The 20,328-nt window shown below is 27.4% G+C and overlaps 1 protein-coding gene across 1 annotated transcript in view; it reads left to right on the forward strand.

The window, feature by feature from the left end:
* The first annotated feature begins 5,165 nt into the window (after window positions 1–5,165).
* The window catches only part of LOC129965769 (rabankyrin-5-like), a 29,837-nt gene continuing 14,674 nt past the window's right edge, over window positions 5,166–20,328 (forward strand). The window contains exons 1-11 of the mRNA XM_056079941.1: window positions 5,166–5,282; window positions 7,758–7,944; window positions 8,883–9,001; window positions 11,216–11,351; window positions 13,334–13,457; window positions 15,113–15,262; window positions 15,352–15,517; window positions 16,306–16,510; window positions 17,300–17,514; window positions 19,787–19,884; window positions 19,974–20,190. Coding sequence (XP_055935916.1) covers window positions 5,273–5,282; window positions 7,758–7,944; window positions 8,883–9,001; window positions 11,216–11,351; window positions 13,334–13,457; window positions 15,113–15,262; window positions 15,352–15,517; window positions 16,306–16,510; window positions 17,300–17,514; window positions 19,787–19,884; window positions 19,974–20,190 — 1,627 coding nt within the window. The 5' untranslated portion in view covers window positions 5,166–5,272. The remainder of the gene's footprint in view (window positions 5,283–7,757; window positions 7,945–8,882; window positions 9,002–11,215; window positions 11,352–13,333; window positions 13,458–15,112; window positions 15,263–15,351; window positions 15,518–16,305; window positions 16,511–17,299; window positions 17,515–19,786; window positions 19,885–19,973; window positions 20,191–20,328) is intronic.

Consider the following 20,328-nt stretch of genomic DNA (forward strand, 5'->3'; position numbering starts at 1 on the left):
GATTTTTCTGAGTAGGGAAAACACATTTTTGTAACACGTCTGACTGTCTGGGAACTCAAAACCCCAAAAAAGCTTTGAACTAGATGAGTGAAATTTGGTTCATGACCACTTCAAGTTCGTAGATTTCTATCAGATTTTGAAGGAAAATTCTTCAGAGGAAGTCTGTCTATCCGGCTCTCCGAATATAAGTTAACATAAAAATTACAAAGAAATTTATGAATTAAATTTTATCTAGTTCTTTTCGTTTTGTAGTTATCGTGTTCGCTTGCTCTCAGATTGACAGACAGACAGATTCCTGTGAATGGATTTCAGTCAAATTTTGTCAGAAAACTACAAATTTAGTAAAGAACTCTTACCAAATTTCAGCCGTCTAGTTCAAAGAGAGTTTAAATTCTCGTGTTCACAGACAAACAATCAAATATAATTTGAAGAAGTAGTTTTTCGGATTTTGGGAGGTCTGAAACATGGAGATTTGTCAAAATTTCGAATTTGTTGTACGATGATTACTTTCTTTTTGTATACTTTATATTTATATTTTTTATTTTATATACAATAAAAAAAATGTTTAATGTAAATAAAAGATACTGGTATCCAGAATGGTTCATCTTCTTTGCCAAAAGGTATGTAGAAAAATCGAGGGCAAATCATGCGGAGAATCCGCTTTTGGGACTAATAGGCTGAAATATGACCAAGAATTGAACATTCGCTGTTCATCAGAACGTAGCAATCAACATACTATAGGGACCATCGAATAAAAAAAATCGCTCACAAACTCTGAACAAAATATTTAACTCACAAAGGAAAAAAAAAAAAAAAAAAAAAAGAATTGAATATCAAGTACAAAGAAACACAAGCATTGAATTAAATGCTTAGCGTGTGTGAAAGACACTATTTTCACTTCTAAATTGAATAAGAACGCAAATCACTGTAAATAATAATGGTTTGGCGAATTGAGATGCGCGAAGGATAGAACCTGGGACCTCCTGGTTCGCAGTCCAGTAACATAACCAGGATACAAAAGTATATGTTCGGGTAGCGCAGTTGTTAACTGGCTTATATGCTATTCACCACAGACTCTCCCTCCAGTGAGTCGGAGGTGAGATGAACGATATGACTGTTGAGTGGTGATGTATTTTAGCTGTTGTCTAATGGGCCTGTACCCAGTTGAGTAGCGCCAAGCATTCTGGCGAGCGTGTGTGTGGGTGAGGGGTTGCTGGTGCTGCGTCACGTGAATGTGACGACTTTGAGTTACTGCGTCAAGTGAATCTGACAACTTTGGTTTGCTGTGGGTAGATGACGCCACAACATTTGTACGAAGGTTGAAGGTTCATCGTCCGATGTCACCATTTTGGTGGTTGGCGATGCGCGAGGATAGAACCAGGGACCTTGTGATTCGCCGTCCAGTAACATAACCAGGATACAAAAGCATATGCTCGTAAAGCGTAGTTGTTAACTGGTTTATATGCTAGTCACCACAATGGAAAATGTCCACATATATATCTACCTGTCAGAGTTCTATAAATTAGACCATCTGGAAAATATGGAGTGTGGTGAATAGCATATAATCCAGTTAACAGCTACGCTGCATGGGCAATTGCTTTTGCATAATGGTTATGTTACTGGACTGCAAACCACAAGGTCCCAGGTTCTATCCTTCGCTCATACCAATCCGCTAAAGGCGTATAATTTGGAGTATGGGACTATGTTACGAATTCGAGCGATTTTTTTTAAAAAATTAATGAGTTTTTTAACTACTTAAAAATTAAGTGAAATTAGATTTTCCCGTATTTCAGCAATAACATGGAAATATTAATATCCAAAGATGTCTTTTAAAACATTTAAGTGCATTTAACATTCAAGTGATTTTTTTAACTATATTAATTTTGTTATGATAATATTTTTCTTTAATTTTTGACATTTTTTAAAAATATTTTTTTCCATAATTTTAATAATTTTTTTTTATTTTTGCAATGAAATTCAAAATTTAATTGCACGATTTTCTGCCTTGTTGAAAACTAAGAGCTTTCAAAAGTATTATCAGAATAGCTGACATGAAGAATAAAGAAATGAAATTTCTGCGCTGCAAAAAGTGGCTTTCGTTTATAAAGTAGATTACGAGAATAATAACGTTTTTAAGAAAGCAATTATGTTATGGTTTTCCATTATGAAGATTCATATATATATATATATATATATATATATATATATATATATATATATATATATATATATATATATATATATATATATATATATATATATATATATATATATATTGAAACTTATAAGGCTATCAAAATAACATGACTTTGATATCTGTTTAAAATACATAGTTGGGAGAATCACGGACATCAAGTTGTATATATAAAGATTTAATAGAGATTAAATGCAACCATATTCTTGATAAATTAATTGTTTATCATTTATAGCAATACTTTTGTGTAAAATATCTTCAATAATTACTATGGGTGTGATATGAGAGAACACTTTATTTGCGATTATTTACATAGCAAAGTTTCGAAAGCATATTTACATCGAGAAAGACGAAATATGAATTGGCAACATAAATAATATTCTCCAAAGATTTCGACTGTTTCGTTTGTTTACCTTGAAGTGTCCATCCAAGTTTTGTTTTTATGGCTACTAAATTTTTATCAATGTGTTCAATGGATCCCGTCAGCAATACACCAAGGTAATCTGCTCCTATTAATAAATCTATTTCAGGAGGGTCTTTCCCTGTATCACTTAATTCTATATTTTTTCTCTTCAAAATGGGAAAAATGTCAGGATTACTTACACGAGGAATAGCACCACATATTTTCTTTTCATCTAAAACGGAAATGTTTTGCCTGAAATTTGAACACAAGCTTTGCAATGTAATGTTATACACATTATGGGACTTTTGTTTAGTTTCACTGCCCCCAAAAAGTCCATGACTTAACATTTCTTGATCTACTGGTTCCAATCCTAGTTTATCCACAATATCCTTTTTTATGAAAGATCTCTGAGCACCGGTATCGAATAATCCTCGGATAATTAAAGATCTGTCTTTATTGATGATTTTCACCAATACCGTTAACATAATGTAGTTGAATTTCTTGGTGACAAGAGAATCTTGGCATCTAATTCAGGTGATGGATTCTGTTTTGTTTGATTTATATTTGGACACATAATACTATGATGTTTTTTCTTGCATATAATGCACTTCAAATAGGCCCTACAAATCTTCGAATTATGACCTGGTTTCAAACAAATAAAGCACGCACCTTTCTTCTTTAATATTTCTTTTTTCTCTTCCAGTGACATATCAGGAGCTTTAAAGCATTCTGTTGTATTATGAAATGACTTATTACAAAATATGCATTGCTTGTCATTTTTTTCAGCTCTTTTCTTTTCACTAGATACAATACAAGCTGCCGGAGGAATTTTATCTTTCGGTTTAATTCTTTGAAACTCTTGATCCTTCGCAAAACCGGATCGAGCAAGTTGTAATCTCTCATCACTCTCGACTTCCGATCGAAGAAATTCTAACAAGTTTCCCAAAATATTCGGCTTGACTTTATTTTCAACTCTGCTACGTGTTCGTTCCCACTCTTTTATAAGATCTTCTGGAAGAGCTGACTCTACTAATGGATACAGCATTGCTTCGTACTTTTCAGATGTCACTCCTAATGTCTCTAATGCTCTTAACTGGGTTTCTAATTTATCATAAAGAGCACGTAAAGTGAAATTTTCTCCATTCTTTGCTTGCGTTAAAACAAGATTCAAAAGTTCACGAACATAAATTTGGATCAACAACTCATCTTTAGCAAAACGCGATTTCAATTGTTCAATAGCTTTTGTATAATTCGCGCCCGACGGCGGAAAACTTTCTACTAAATCTCTTGCCGATGAACCAATTTCCGTCGCTTGCAAAAGATATTGAAATTTATCATCCGAATCAATAGTATCATCATCGTGAATTTTTTTGAATTGTCCCCAGAATCCGAGCCAGTTCTTTATATCGCCGTCAAAACGTTTTAATTCCAACTTGGGAAGGCGAAAAGTTCGTTTTGTTTCATTTAATACACAGGAAGTATCACTATTTTCTTCTTTCGTAGCCAAAACAAAATCGACTTTCGTTTTCAAAGCAATCCACTGATCGCGATAATTTTCCGCTATGTCAAGGTCATTAGAAAATTCTTCTTCGTCGATATTTTCCATTTCGGACCATTTTACTCTTATTTTTTCATCTAATACAAATAAGCTTTCAGCTTTATCACTTAAAATATTAAATACCGGCATCAATTCAATTTTACTTACCGGTTCCGTTTTCACAGCATTTTCAACTTCTTTCAACGATTTGGTAAATAATCGCCTGAGTTGTGTTCTCTCCCGTTTTAGATAATCCATAGTCCTGTCGCGGACGCCAATTTGTAAAATATCTTCAATAATTACTATGGATGAGATATGAGAGGACACTTTATTTGCTATGTAAATAATCGCAAATAAAGTGTTCTCTCATATCACATTCATAGTAATTATTGAAGATATTTTACATTTTGGATAAATTTGAAAAATATACTTTTTTCAAATATATTTGAAAAATTTACTTGTAATATACCAATTTTTCAAATATACCATAGTTGAAAAATATACTTTTTTCAGTCAAAGCAATAATAATTAATAAATGAAATACATTAGTCTCTAAAAGCCCCACAACAACGAAAAATTTACTCAAGTTTTGTTGCTTCGAAGGGCAAAGAGTAATATATCTCTAAAATTTCACTTTAGTTGTCTTATAATTAGCATGGTTTCACTTATAAAGATACGCCAGATTCTTTGAGGAGGAAAGAAACTTCATTAATATCACAAAGATTAAATAGAATTAAAAACACGCTATTCAAACTATTATTTTTGTAGCTAAAATAGTTTTATATTGAAAACGAAGCTGTTCCTTTGGTATTGTTGCTAAATGTCATCAATAAAATATAAAATTTGTGAATTTTATTTTTTCTTTCTCTTAGAATTGTGTTATCACTAAAAAGTTTTAAAACTTTTTGCTGCAGGAATCATTTTATTATTTAATGTTTTGTTTTAATTAAAAACCGACAAGCCTTTGAGACGTGTCTCTGTAAATTGTGCAAATATTTGATTGGTTGGTTGTTTTCGAAGTCACGTGACACCATTGACAATGATTGGTTTTCTTTTCAAGTGCCTCACTGCGAACAATTCTTCATGTGTGTCAAAATGTATTGATTGTTATTAACAACACCGTTTCCACCTCTTGACCATGTCTGATGGTAAACAAAATGAATTCTTTTTTTATATTTGTTTTGATCTTTGATTTTTTGGAATCTGACGAAAATTGGCAGTGCATAATGTTAAGGGAATAATTGCATTTCTGCATAATTATGAGTTAAAAAGATGTGACAATGCATTTCGCAAATTAATTAATAGAATTAACGCCCGCTTCCTCAAGAATGCAGTTTGCAGTTCATTGTAGTCTATTTATCGCGTTCTGTCACTGTCTTTTTAAAAATATTTTTACCAAGACTTTTAAAAATATTATGCGATAAAATGTGTTTTTAGTTTTGGTTTGCCGAACTTTTGATCTTTTTGAAAAGTTTGTGAAAATAAAACAAATTGCTTTTAATTCCACAAACAAATTTTGCTGTTAAATTAAATATACAAATATATAAAATTACAGTTCATACGTTAAGTTACGAGAAATGTTCTTTTTTTTTATATAACTCATACGAATTACCTAACTCATAATACGAATTATCAAACTTATCTCAGATTATTATTTTATAATGCCCAAGAATTGTTTCAGAATTTCTACTTAAAATAGTACTAAGTTAAAAGCATTTTACTAGTCTATTCTGCTTTAAATTAGAAAGTGTTTATTAATACTTCATTTTGAGATAGTTTAATTTACAATTTTTACTTAAAGTAATTTTGTTACTTTGTCATTTTTAAATTTTGCATTGTAAGTAAACTCAGAATATTGCAACTAATGTTTTTTTTTCTTTTTCTGACATTAGATTGTAATATAATTTAATTCAATATTATTAAATTTGGTGAAAAAATAAATATCTTTTAATGAAATGCTTTTGAAATTGGGATTTTTGTATGTAAAACATGCTACTAAGTTCTGTTTAAGTTTTAACCAAATAATATTGGTATGAGTTAATCATTCCAATAGAAAATGAAATTGCTTATCATTGCAAATTTTAATGCTAAGAACAATTGATTAAAAATTTGCAAATTTAATGTGTATTGAAATGTTTTCTTTAATCCGGCACTTCATAGAGAGTGTCACTGTTATTAAATATCCTTTAGACTAGATAGCAAAAAAAAAAAAAAAAAAAGTTTTGTATTTAAATAATTTTAATATTGGAATATATATTATGCACTAAGTATTGTAAGTTTATATATCATTAAAAATGTATATAATTTTGGCAATAAATTTCTTTTAGTTGCACTTTAATTAATAATGTTTTAGGTGATGAAAATCAGTCAATGAAATAATACTTTTTGAGGAACTGGTAATGTAATGATAGTTTCAGATAAATGTAATATTTGTGGATAAACAATTTGCAGCTTAACAGAATAAATACATTTTGACATATAAATTATAGATTTCATAATTCTTTTTGAAATACAGGAATAAATTAAGGTATATTATTTTTTTAATATTTAAACCAGATATGATTTTCAGATTATGAATACATAACATTCATTACATATGATATAATAACTAGAATAGTAAAACTTATATAATTTTCAAAATCTTATGTAAACAAATTAACATTTTCAAATTAATTATGGAAAAATTATTTATATATTTCATATCCAGGTTGCTTTTCAATATGATCTTTATCAAGTAAAAATAAACAAAAGTTTATAGGAATTATCACAGAAAATAAAAATCCTCATTTTGCTAATACTTATGAATTCTCATGTTCTTAGATTTTAATGCATTTATTTGATTTAAATGTAAAATATGTAGAAGACTGTATAATAAATTGGATTAAATTTTGCATGGTAGTATATAAATTGTGTATTAACTACTTGTTAGCAGTTAAACAATAAAATAACATGTTAATATTTTTTACCATAACTATTGTTTTCTATATAACTATTGAATACTGAAGCTTGCATATAGTTATATGCTATAAGTATTAGATCTTGATGGCTTGAAAGTTTCTCTTTTTAAATATAAAATATTTTAAAAGTAAATTAGCTCGTTTCCGGAATCTTTTAAGGAAGCTATGAATGTTTTATATATATAAAAAAAAGGCTATATCTCTTATCCTGAAAGATATAATAGGTTCATTATATTATTAACTTATTACTTATATACTTATTAACATTATATATTTATTTGGTGACTAGCTTGTTCATCAGAAATATTGATTTTCATTTCTATTAAATTTATGTTCATCAGAAATATTGATTATGTTTTATTCTGGTTAAATTTATATGTAACATGCTGTTTTGATTTTTTATAGTAATGCAAGTTTGTATTTATCCTATTTATTCACGATCTTCTATGTGTATATAGTGTGAAGTATAAATAATGTAGATATAAATTTGTCGATAAATTAGGCATTTCAAAATTCCGAATGGAATTACTGAAAATATAACCAATCATGCTTTTTAATTCATGAAATTGATTTAGTTTATTAATTTAGTATAATTTAAATGATAAATTTTACATTTTCATTTTTCTTTCTGTAAATTATTGAGATTAATTTTTTTTTTTTATTTAGAAAAAGCAAAATTGGAACGTCACTTAACTCTTTTACGAGAAGAATATGTCAAACTTCAGGCCAGATTAGCTGAATCTGAGAAAAAGTACAGTATTGCTGCTGCTCAAATTGGAAATGTTAGTGGTGATTCCTTCATTGTTCGATTATTGAAAACTGTTGCTGATTTGTTTGATAAAGAACTATACAGGTATTATTTCTTTCTTGAACTTGGAGGATATTCAGTGTAGAAGATATTTTCTTTCCAAATTTATATAATAAATATACCGAAAGATATAATCTATGTAATTAGTTATCACAAGTTAAAAATTTACTTCAGTTTTAAAAGAGTTTGAAGATTTTTATAATTAACCGAATGATTGTCGACATAGTGTGTATCTCTACCAATGATCCAAAAGAATTTAAATTTATAAATAATTTTGATATTTTAAAATTATATTGATGTTTTTCAGTACTGATATGCAAATTAAATGAAGCTTATCAACCTTGAACAAATAACAGATTATTATATATGAATTATTGTATGCACATAGACAAAAGTATTTATGATTCATTACAATAAATGATTTTTTTTGTTGTTTTATATCACGTTAAAAAGTAATGAACATCATATTTGTTGAGGTAGATAACTCTTATTTATAGGAGCATGTGATGTTGTTGATTACATCTTCAGTTGATTTTTTTTTTTTAAATGCATTATCATATTAGTGCAATGGCATAAAGTATAAATTTGCTAGATTTCTTAAATATGTGTGCTCAGTGTATGGCAATGCAATAAAATGCGAGTGTTCATATTTTCTTTTCAATATAATAATTTCATCATTATCAATTTGCAATTTTATTCTGATATTATTTCTATTCTGGATCGCATTCCTTTAAAGTCTTCTGAGAAGGAATTGTAACTAAGCAATAATATTGCAAAATGATTTTGGATTTTTTTTCTTTGGAATGAAAAATTTGAAAAAGTACCAGAATATCAACTAATAAGTTTTCTCTTCAATTTTTTTTTGTGGGGATGCCATTAGAGTAGCAGTACGTTTTTAAAATTCTTATATAAACATTGAATGAAATTTAACCATATTTTATGTTTTATTATCGATAATTATATTGTAATTTATGGTTTTTCAGTGATTTATGTGTGGAGTTAAATGGCCGTACTATAAGAGCTCATAAATTTGTATTATCAGCAAGAAGTAGTAATTGGGGTGTTCCAGATTTGGCTTGTGTTGATCACCTGGATTTAACAGGTTTTGTTTTATTTTTTTTGTGTTGATTAATTATCTTAATTCTGAAATTCAATGTCTCATTCATCCAATTTTTAGTTATGCGATGTTAAATATTGTGAGTGTTATAAAATAAATTTGCATTTATTTGATTTCTTAACATTTTTAATTTGACTTAGTATATTTAGCCTTATAATTAGAATAGTCACACCTCTGCAATATTATAAATAGCTGTGTATAATACAATTTGTTTATAACATAGGGTGTACTTTCTAGGTGGTGACCTGCTTTATTGGTTTGGCAGTATGCCAAATAACATTCCTAAATAGACAGAACATATCATAGTGACTTATTTTATGATTACATGCATGTGCTATAATTGATAATTATACCATGAATAGAAAGGTAGATTTTCCAAGCATTTGATCAGCAATGATTTGAAACTAATTTCCGAATGTGCTTATGTAAATTGTTGAGATCATTAATGGATGGGAAAAAATAATTAATGGGAGAAAAATAGCCCTTAAAATTATATTGCTGCAGTTGCATCAAAATTTGGATCAATGTTATTGTTTTTTATGCAAGATAATGAATTAAAAGTTGTTCAGTGTTAGGTAATTTCATATTTTTTTTTGTTAAAATAGTTATTTCTGGAACTTTGATATATTTATGCATTACTAACTGTTGTTCAAACTAAATTTGTGTAATTATATAAAGTTGATTTAGCATCTCAAGATAATATAGAGTATCTTAAAATGCTATGCAGGTTGAATATGTATTGCTTATATAATTAATAATTGTTTTTTACATTATTAAGATACTTTTCATAATAATAGTCTGAATGCTTCCAATAACTGACAATATTCTACATTTATGTAAATTGATTTTTGAAGCTTGTATGTATGTTTTTGTATAAGATTATTCAATATATTAACATTTTTTGACTCGCTCTGTGAATGATATCGCGAAACAAGACTATGATTAGTTTATAAATCTTAATGTACTGAAGTTAATATTAATCTTTGCATTTAAATAGTTACAGTACACTCCCGATTATCCGCGGAATTGGGTGGCACAGCCGCCGCGGATAACAAAAATCGCGGATAATCCGAAAAAAGCTAAAAACGGGTATAGAAAAAGAGAAAACGGTCCTTCCAACTTTGAAAAATCGTTTTATGTACAATAAAACGTAAAATAAACAGCAGGAAATGTTTAACTAACGCTTAATATTTTAGTATATCACTCAAAACTAACCTAAAATGCATTTTGTTAATGAAAACAGAAAAGTGCTTTGTATTTACGAAAGGCGTGAAGGATACACAGAAAAATGAATACATATGTACTGTTTTAATACTGTAATGTATTATGTAATTACAAAAGCATAACTGTAAAACTGCACCTTTTTGAAGAAATCAGTCATTTGTGTTTGCTTCTTGCTTTGGAAGCATTTTCTCTTTGCTTGGAAGCAAAAAAATAAACTTAGTGCGGCAGACGCGGATAACCCGCTCCGCGGATAATCGGGAGTCTACTGTATGTCATTTTCTGCATGAATATCATTATTGAATCTGAATATATTTTATTTTGGAAAAATTATGATATTAATTTTTCTGATGGATTTTACTTTCCCAACAAAGTTCAGAATTTTGTTCCTCATGTGATTATTTTTAATTGGAACATAAAATTAAACCTTATATATATGCATTTAATTCAACCAGTGATTATTGAGAAAAGAATGCCAAATATTTATTTATTCTTCTAAGTGGTATATCTGGAAAAAGTTAGTTGTTTGCTTCAGATTTTAATTTTTTCCCTCTGAATCTGCAGTAGGACATAGCATAATATTAAAAACGTGGACCAAATTAGTATATATATTACTTCATTGAAGCTTATTTCTTGAATTTAAAATACAATCATTACATAAAAAAAATTTTTTTTATTGATTTGAAAAAAATATGCATATAAATATGATGATCTTTATATTTTATGAAGTTTTTATTTTAAATCATTTTTCTTTCAATGTAGCTGAAAATTTTTAATTTCATGATTTCTATACATTAATAAAAACAAATTTATCTCCAACTGTATTTTAATTTTACCTTAACTCTAAAATTTTATTTTTGCTTCCCCTCATTTTTAAAAATTTTATTTTATAACTTTTAATTATCAAAGCAAAATATTTTTTCTTATCTTTTGAATGTATTGAAAGCATACATAACATTAGTATTATTTTTCTTGTAGATATTCCCCAAAACATTGGTCTAACATTATTAAAATGGGTTTATACAGATGAATTGGAATTAAACAAACCTGATAATTTTTTTCTTGATCTAATGCGAGTTGCTAAAAGATTTGAATTAAAGAGCTTAGTTGATAGGTATGTATATAATTCATTTTGAGTATGATGATGTGTAAGCGTGTTATAAAAGTATTTTTTATCTGAAGTACATATATATTCAGTCAGTATTTCTTAAGAGCATTTTTGAATTATTGGAACTTAGTGAATGAGATTTTTATTCAGCATTAATATATAAAAGCAGATAAAATGGAAATTTTTATCTTTTTTTTAAATTGAGAAATTTGAATTTTTGTGGACAACAATACCACATTTTTTTAAAAATATAGTTTAAGTAGTCAGTTGATCTTTTGATTTGAATGACTAACTACATTAATTGCTAGCAGTGTGAAAAACTTTTGAATAAGGATATATCTGAAGCTTTATGTTTAGTAATAGCTGTTTATTGAAATAATAACCTAAAATTATATGTTATTAAAGAAGGAAATTTATCAGCAGTACAAGAAATAAATTTTATTGAAATTGGTTTTATTAGAAAGAAATTATAAAGAAAAGTGAGACACATTGCAAAAAAAAAAAAAAAAAAAAAGGTTTTTGAACTTCTCACTATTTTAATTTGTATTGAATTAAACAAGCTTTAACATTGCTTATGATATTACAGTGCCTTCCCAGGGATTTAAACAGTTTTTTTATTATTCTTCAGATATAATAATTTATATATATACATTTATTAAGACATTTTATTTTTTACCGATTAGAGTTTATTTAATTAGTACAGAAGATTTTCTAATGTTGAATATTTGAGCTTTTCTTATAATATCCTGATAATTAAATATCATTAACAGGAAATAAATTTTTGTGCTACATGATATAGAGCTCAATCTTTTTCAGTATAAATGTTTCATTGCTTTGGAATTAACTATATATGAAAGGCTTCACATATAGTGAATACCATTCATGTGTGTTCAATTATTTATATTCTTATTAATCAGCAAAAATTTGTATGAAGCTTGATTTTATAGAAGCCTGTTTCATAATACTAATATGTGCATTATCAGTCAGATATTAATTTAACTTATTCTTTCTTTTGCACATTTTATTTCCTTTCCTGCAGAGAAGATTGTTATAGAATCATTCAGAATATTATGCAATTCCTTCATTGTGCCTTTAACATGCATTTCAATCTAATTTATTTCCTGCCATGTAGAATAAAAGTAGCTAATTCATGGAATTACAGGATTTAAATAAAATTCTTCCATTACACTTATCCCATTGTTTCATTTATTGTATACTTCTGGATAATTTTTTTCTCGGTCCTCTAAATATAGTAATCTATTTTATTCTATTATTACTGACTATTGTATACTTTTCTTGGTACATAATAGATATGTTTCTTCCTTAATTTTCTTTCTTTCTTCCTTTTTTTTTACGAGACTATTATTTCTCCCTTTTTCTTATTTTTTTCCCTTTACTTTTATCAGATTGTTTTTGTAATATTTCTTCATACCTCTTCAAAAAGTTAGAAATATTACCTCTGTTTTAATTTTTCTTTAATTTTTAATTCTCTGTTTTAATTTCTGTTTTAATTTTTCTAAATAAAAAAATAATTATAGCCTTTTTCATTTAGTAACATTATTTAACATTTGATATTGGATAATCAGTTACTTTTTTTTTGTACCAGATGATTATAATTACTTGCATTTTACATTGTCAAGATGTAAAGCATGTAAAATTATTAGAAACTTGATTATAATGATTCAATGACAAATATTATCCTTTTTTTACTTCAATATTTAATATTATTATATGTCACAATGTGAGTCATTTTCCTGTTTCTTTCTTAACTGATTATAGGCAACGAATATTATTTACGTTATATTACTAATAAAATTCTTTTTGTCTTTTATTTATAAATTTGTGTTAATATGTGAAAAAAGTAGTTGTCATTAAACCTCTAAAATACCCTTTCTCCAAAAATTTTTCATAATTTTGGCCACCACATTTATTTTAGATATATTTCTATTATTGTGCATTGTTATATTTATTGTAATAATCTTTTTCAGGTGTGAGAATGCCTTATTATCATCTGTAAATGTTCATAATTGTGTGAAATTCTACCAAGCTGCAGATGAGATAGATGCCAAAACACTTAAAAGTCATTGCTCTCAGTTGATATCTAATCACTGGGTATAACTGTTTTTCGGTTTTTTTATATAGAATTTTTCTTAATGTTCTGTGTAACATTTAGGTTATGGTTTTATTACCTGTATTGGAGTTATGTGTTCTGATCAACAGTAGATAGTTTGTTTCACGAATGGAGTGCCTATAGCATAAAAGTTTTATATAATTATATATTATAAATTCAATTTATTCACATATTTACAATAAATTATTTTATATCTGCATCTGTTAGAGTTTAATAGCTATAACTATCTAAAATTATTTTCTTCCATTCATTATCGAGAATTTTATTTAAATTTGATTAGAGATTCTTTAGTTTCTTTTTCCAAAGCAAGTAACAACCGAAATTAAGATTCCAATTCTGTTTTTCTTTAAATTCTTTATTAGAGAAAAACAGCATTTATAATACCGCATTGTATAAAAATTGGATTTAAATGGGACAATTAAAATGCCGTCTAGCAGTTAATTATTTTTTTAAAATTTCGGTAGCATGCCTAATTTTCTAAAGAGCTAATCTGTAGATTGAAATAACTGCTAACAACTTTAAAGATATCTGAATTTTATAATTGAATGCTTTATTTTGTTTAAAAATATATTGAAAAAAAATAACAGTGGTATCAACATAAATTGCAGAAATAAAAAAATATATATATTAGAATTTATTTTTGAGTGAGGAAATAATGACTTTTATTTAACTTCAATTTTTTTTTTTTTTTTTGATATTGTACAGAAAAACGTTATTTTTTGAATATTATTAAGATACTTGAATATGTAATAAATTAAATCTAGAACTTGTATTTATATCTCATATTTATTATATAATTGGTCAGATCATCCAAGTAGTGTATATTATAAATGAAATGATTCCATTTTATTAAAAACATTAATTAAAAATTCTAGTTAAATGAATGAAATGGATATATATATATATTTAAACCATTAAAATTAAAAATATTGAATGAATTAAATTTTTTAAAAAAATATTTCTATATTTTGAAAGAATTTAAATGTAGCAGGTGGCAGTGTCTTTTTGCTTCTCATTTAAAGGCATGCTGCTTGGTTTGCTCATTGTATATGTTTTTTTGCTCTAAGTTACACTTCTCACATATATAAGTGAGAGATATTCCTAATAAGAGTATGAGTCTACATATGGTAACACCTGTGGTATGATTATTTTAATACATTGAAGATTTTGAATCTTATTCATAATTATGAACAAATAAATCAAAGATATTGGAAGAAAATGATTGATTTTATTAAGATAATAATTTTTAAGAACTCTGAAATTTTTTTCATTTAAGTCGAAGATTTGGAGTATTTTAGATTATTAGGGTATGAAATTAATCCCATAAAAGAAGCCATATTCCATTTCCTTTTATTTCATTAAATGGAAACAAATTGCTACTTTCTTAGTAGTTTCTTTTAGTTATAGAAGTTCAGATGGATAATAGGGGTCAGTTTTCAAAGGAAGAAAGTTTTTTTTAATAAGAAAACTAAAACTGGCATTCCCTTTTTTGATCACTGTACTAGGAAGGGATAAAGATTTTAATTTTTTAATGTTATTATATTATTTCTAACTTTAAAAATGTAAAGTTTTATTTTACTAATAAATTATTGTGCATATCTGTCTTATATATCTAAACTATTTTATTTTTCACCAGCATGACTTTACAAGTGAGGATTTTGCTCACATGAGTGATTCATTGCTATATAAAATGTTCAAAGCAAAAACGGAATTCATCCTTCATACTGCTATTAAAATACAAAGAGAAGATGTAGTTTTTCTCTTTTTGTTAGAGCATGATTCTCAAGTAAGTGTCATATCTTTTTTCTTGCATGCTAAAATGATTTTCATTTTAATACATACTTTTGTGTTAATTATAAACTTTTCCCTCATTAGCTTGCTGTTAAGGTGAATGAACTTGATGATCAAGGGGATATTCCATTAGACCTTGCACTGAGTACTGGTCAAGAAAGTATTGCTAAAACTCTTGTTAACCATAAAGCAAATGTAAATCAGACAGATAACAGAGGATGGACATTGATACATAAAGCTATTAATAGAGGTATCATATTTAATTTCATTTAGATTTATAAATGGTTGTATTTGTGTTCCAAATAAATCACAAATTTATATATATGTAAAAATAAAGATCATCATTTATTAATATAATATAACTTTAACCCTTTCAAATACAAATTGTGTTTGATATGTGAATCAGATAACTGAATTTTTAGTTTTAAATGTGATATTAAAAGAAGGTAGGTAATTTAAAATACAAAAATCATGTAAAGACATTTCAATATCTCAAAGGCTTTTTAGAGGACGTTATAGGAATTAAATATAGATATAATTATTGTTTAAGGAATTAAAATAACAATAAATGCCTAAAATAGAATGTCATATAATTAAATAGTTAAGTAAATACTTAGACCAAGAGCTTATTTAACAAATATGCATCTGGTGCATTGAATAAGATAAACTTTTTAAATGAGGACTGATATATTCTTAAAATAGTTTAAATTTACTTCCCCATTATGTTACTTTTTATTAGAATTTTTTAAAATTAAGAACCTTTAAAGATGGGATCAAAATTTTTTTGGTGTTATTGTGCAAGAAGAAGCAGGTGCAACTTATAAGAACTTTTTGAAATTGTCTTTTTTTATGTAAAAAAGTTAACACTAATTTAATAGCAATTACGTTCTTTAGTTATGTTAGTTTTTTTGATTTTGCTAAAAAAAACCAAACAAAACCCTCTCTTCCACATTTTTAGTGTCATTATAAATGTGAAATTTTATAAGTTTATTTACATTTAATTTTTTTAATCTCAAATTAATTTTATTGCTTCTGTAGAAGATGAATTTTCCGCCCTGTTTTTAATTGAAAATAAAGCTGCTGTCAATGTGACCACACCATCAGAGAGAGCAACACCTCTACATCTAGTAGCTAGCTTCAATCCAAAAAATTCATCTTCTAGTGTTGCTGAAGGTATGGCTAGAGTAGCTGCAAAACTTTTGGAATATGGTGCAGATCCTAACCTTCAAGACATAAATGGAAAGTAAGTAGTTTATTTTTATTGTTGCATCTCATATTTGATCCTTTTTTATTGAAAATAATTTTTTTTCTATGGAAGTGTTGGCCCTACTACTAATTTTTCTTTTATATTAAGAGTTGAGATTATGAAAATTGTACTGCATCTGCTTAAATGACAATTCCTTAAAGTATATGAATATAAATGTGTATATACAAGTGAATTTAAAGCTTGAATTATTACAAATTTGTGACTACAGTTTCCATGATTAATTACATTGATTTTTTTTAAGCTCCAGCAAGTACTTTATTTTGAAATTTCACCTTATAATTCTATCATAAATTAATGGGAGTTTATGTTCTATCTCCAACATAATCTCATTAATCTGAGATAGAATTAAACTTACAAAATACAATCCCCCCTTTTTTCATAAAAAGAGATGTAAAATGTATGTCTCAAAATTCATTCTGTAAAAGTTTTATTGCTATTTTTGTTTGCATATTTTTATCATATTTAAAGTTATGAAAATTATTCCTTTCTTGCAGATTGTTTTTATTGCATTCAGATGAATTAAATAATTTTTGTTGCATTTTCTTTTTTAATGAATATATACCTTAATTTTGATAAAATTAAGAATTAAAAAAAAACTTATTAGGTGTAAATAATTTTATTAAAATTTTTTCTTTGTGTTATACTGTATTTTTTTATTAATAGTTAGAGCATTTTGTATTAAGTTTTTGTTTAATTTATAGACCAAAAATATTTTTATGTTTGGTGAATTATTTTGTGCTAATTGTTTTTCATTTCCACTCAAAGCACTTGTCTCCATCGCACCATATTGGCACAGAATGCACCTATATTTGAATTACTACTTCGTCATGAACATTTAGATCTAGAAATAAAGAATGCTGATGGCCAGACTGTACTGTGGTTTGCATTGGATGCTGGCATTGGTGGATATGATGAAAGCAGCTTTGCTGCTAAGCTTGTGAAGAGAGGATGTTGCTTAGATGCTGTCTGTCCTCTTAATGGTAAACATTTAATCTTTTGAATAATAAAATTTTTTGAAATCTTTTGAATAATAAAATTTTTTGAATGGTAAATATTTGTTCTTTTGAATGATAGAATTTTTTTTAAGTGCTAAACATTTGATTCTTAAAATGGTTAAATATTTATTTATCCTTTACCCTTTTATTTGGAATTAGATACAGAAAGTTACTTAATGTTTATTTGGAGCTTCTACATATATATTTATCTAATTTTGATTTGAAATCATTCATTTCTGGAGGAGTGGGACAAACTGTTATTTTTATCTGATATGATATCAAATTGCTAATGTCACTTATTAATTAAACATGTGTTTTTAGCTGCAATTGTTGTTTTGAGTTTGTAAGCTTACTATGGAATTGTTCTTTAGAAATATGTGGCCCAAACAGTTTAGTGGTAGATTTTTGAATGTGGAACCTACAAATTTCAAGTTTGAAATTTAATTCAATTAAAGTTGAGTCATGTAACGAGCCTGGTGCACATTTAATCTGGCATTCTAGATTTAATGTTCTCTCACTTGTATATATTACAGAAGTTCGGAGGCAGAGGAGAATTTTATGTCATTTTAATCATCATGTCTGTTCAAGATGAATGAACATATCATCATCATATCAATGACCAGATATCATTTTCATTCTCTGACAGTTTCTCAAAATTACTAAGTCTGCCCTTAGATAGGCCTCACTTTGCTCAAAATGATTCATTAATGGAGTCAAACCTAGCTAAACAAGCAAACCAAAATATATTTAAAAAAGTCTCTTTATCGAGCAATGTTTTGCATGATGAATGATGAAGAGACATGTCACATGCAGGATTTTGCCTGTTTCTCTTGGTCTGTGTCAAATGCTTATTTTTCTCCTTGAAATTAGAACCAGAGCTGGAAAATATCTTAATTAGTTGAAAGAAAAAAATAAGTAATACTTGAAAAAGATTATATTTGAGCACAAATACCAGGAAATTTATCATAGAAATTATAACACTGGGATTTAAACAGACAACGAAAAATATTATATTCAAAGGAACAATCTAGCTGGTTTGCCAGTAAGATATTAATTTGTTGTCACCAACAGTGCTTGTTCAGCTTGTATATTACTATTGTTTGGGAAAAGTTTATTCAGATACATTGTTACATAATTTTTTGTGTTAAATTTAAGCATGGTTACACATTTGTTTTGAAAGAAATGGCCACAAGATGATGGAGGTAAAAGAAAAGTAAAATCACTGTAGAAATTCAATGCCAAATCAACGAGAATGAGGTATGAACATTGCTGACTTGGTATGCAAATATCAACGGCCTACATCAGCTATCTGCTTTATCCTAAATAATAAGGATAAGATTAAAAAGATTGTATTTCATAGATCATCACCAGGATTTCTTCACAATGGCCACATACTCTTGATGTTTTAAAATTGCTTCTCATATGGAGCAAACAAGAAGCAAATGCAAGATGACCTATTAGTGAAAACATTATTTGTGAGAAGACAAAACTAGTTTTTGTTGACCTCATTACGAAGATACTAGGATCATCATCAATGGACGGAGAAGAATTTAAAGCTTGCTATGGATGGTTTGAAAAGTTTAAAGAAAGAGCCAGCATCTACAGTATTATGAGGCATGCAGAAATAGCAGACTGAGATTAAAAAAAAAAAGTGGCTGAGAACATCTTCAATGTATTCAAGAAATCTGTGCATTCTGAGAATTATCTACTGTAACAAGTTTTTAACCATGAAAAAAGATGCTGAAGCAATATTATTTTAAGAATTTGCCACTTTGTGCCTTGGTTGTTATTAATGATGTTCTTGTATATCCTCCAGGTCTAGAAGATGACCTCCTTGAAGAATTTAAATTCAGTTCCTGGTATTTTATACCACTTTTTACTGATGCCTAGGTCATCTTAAATTTTAGAAAACTTTACTCTGAGGTACTCTTTGAGATAATTGAAGGAATTAATCTCGCATTCAAGGTTTTGGAAACTTTTAGACAAGTTTTCAACAGTTTTGGACCAGCCAGTTGGACTTTCACATTATTGTATGCCTCAAAATTATTGACACAAAAAGCATCACCAAGAGAACCCTTATTTCTGCATTATTTGCCTGTATACACTTCTTGGATTTTTGCACACTTTTCATGATCTAAAATTTCAACCATATGGTTTTCAGAAAATATATATGTTGCATTTATTTACTTTAGGAAAATACTTATTTTCAAAATTAGAAATCTTATTAAATTTTAATTTCCTGCTTTTATTTCTATAGGTGATACATTGTTGCATTTAGCCTGCAGGGCTGGTAATGAGGAAGCTGGAATATTCCTTGCAGTTCATGGAGCAAAGCCTAATCTTACAAATAATAAAGTAAATAATAATTATTATCAGATGACAATATTATATTAATACAGTTTTCCAAAATTTTCTGAAATTTGTTAATTTTGTTCTTTTTTAAGGGTGAGGCACCTCTTCATATTAGTTGTACAAAAGGATTGTCTGCTCTGACCACTGTACTGTTACAAAAAGGTGGCAATCCAAATCTTCAAACTACTTCTCTTGATACTACTATGGATGTGAATGCAGAAGAAGATGTCATTTACCAACAAACTCCTCTTCACTTAGCTATTTTAGGACAGCATGAAAGTACAATACAAGCCATTATTGATCACAAATGTAAATATCCTTAATTTTTTTTTTTTTTTTTGATTTCATGCTTTTTTCAGTTTATTGTTTTGCATTTCATTTATTTTTGATTAATTAGAATATTTCAAATCAGTTTCAGCAAATATGCTTGCTTATTAAATGGTTCTA

This window comes from Argiope bruennichi, chromosome 4 (genome assembly GCF_947563725.1).
Source record: "Argiope bruennichi chromosome 4, qqArgBrue1.1, whole genome shotgun sequence".
Classification (NCBI taxonomy): Eukaryota; Metazoa; Arthropoda; class Arachnida; order Araneae; family Araneidae; genus Argiope; species Argiope bruennichi.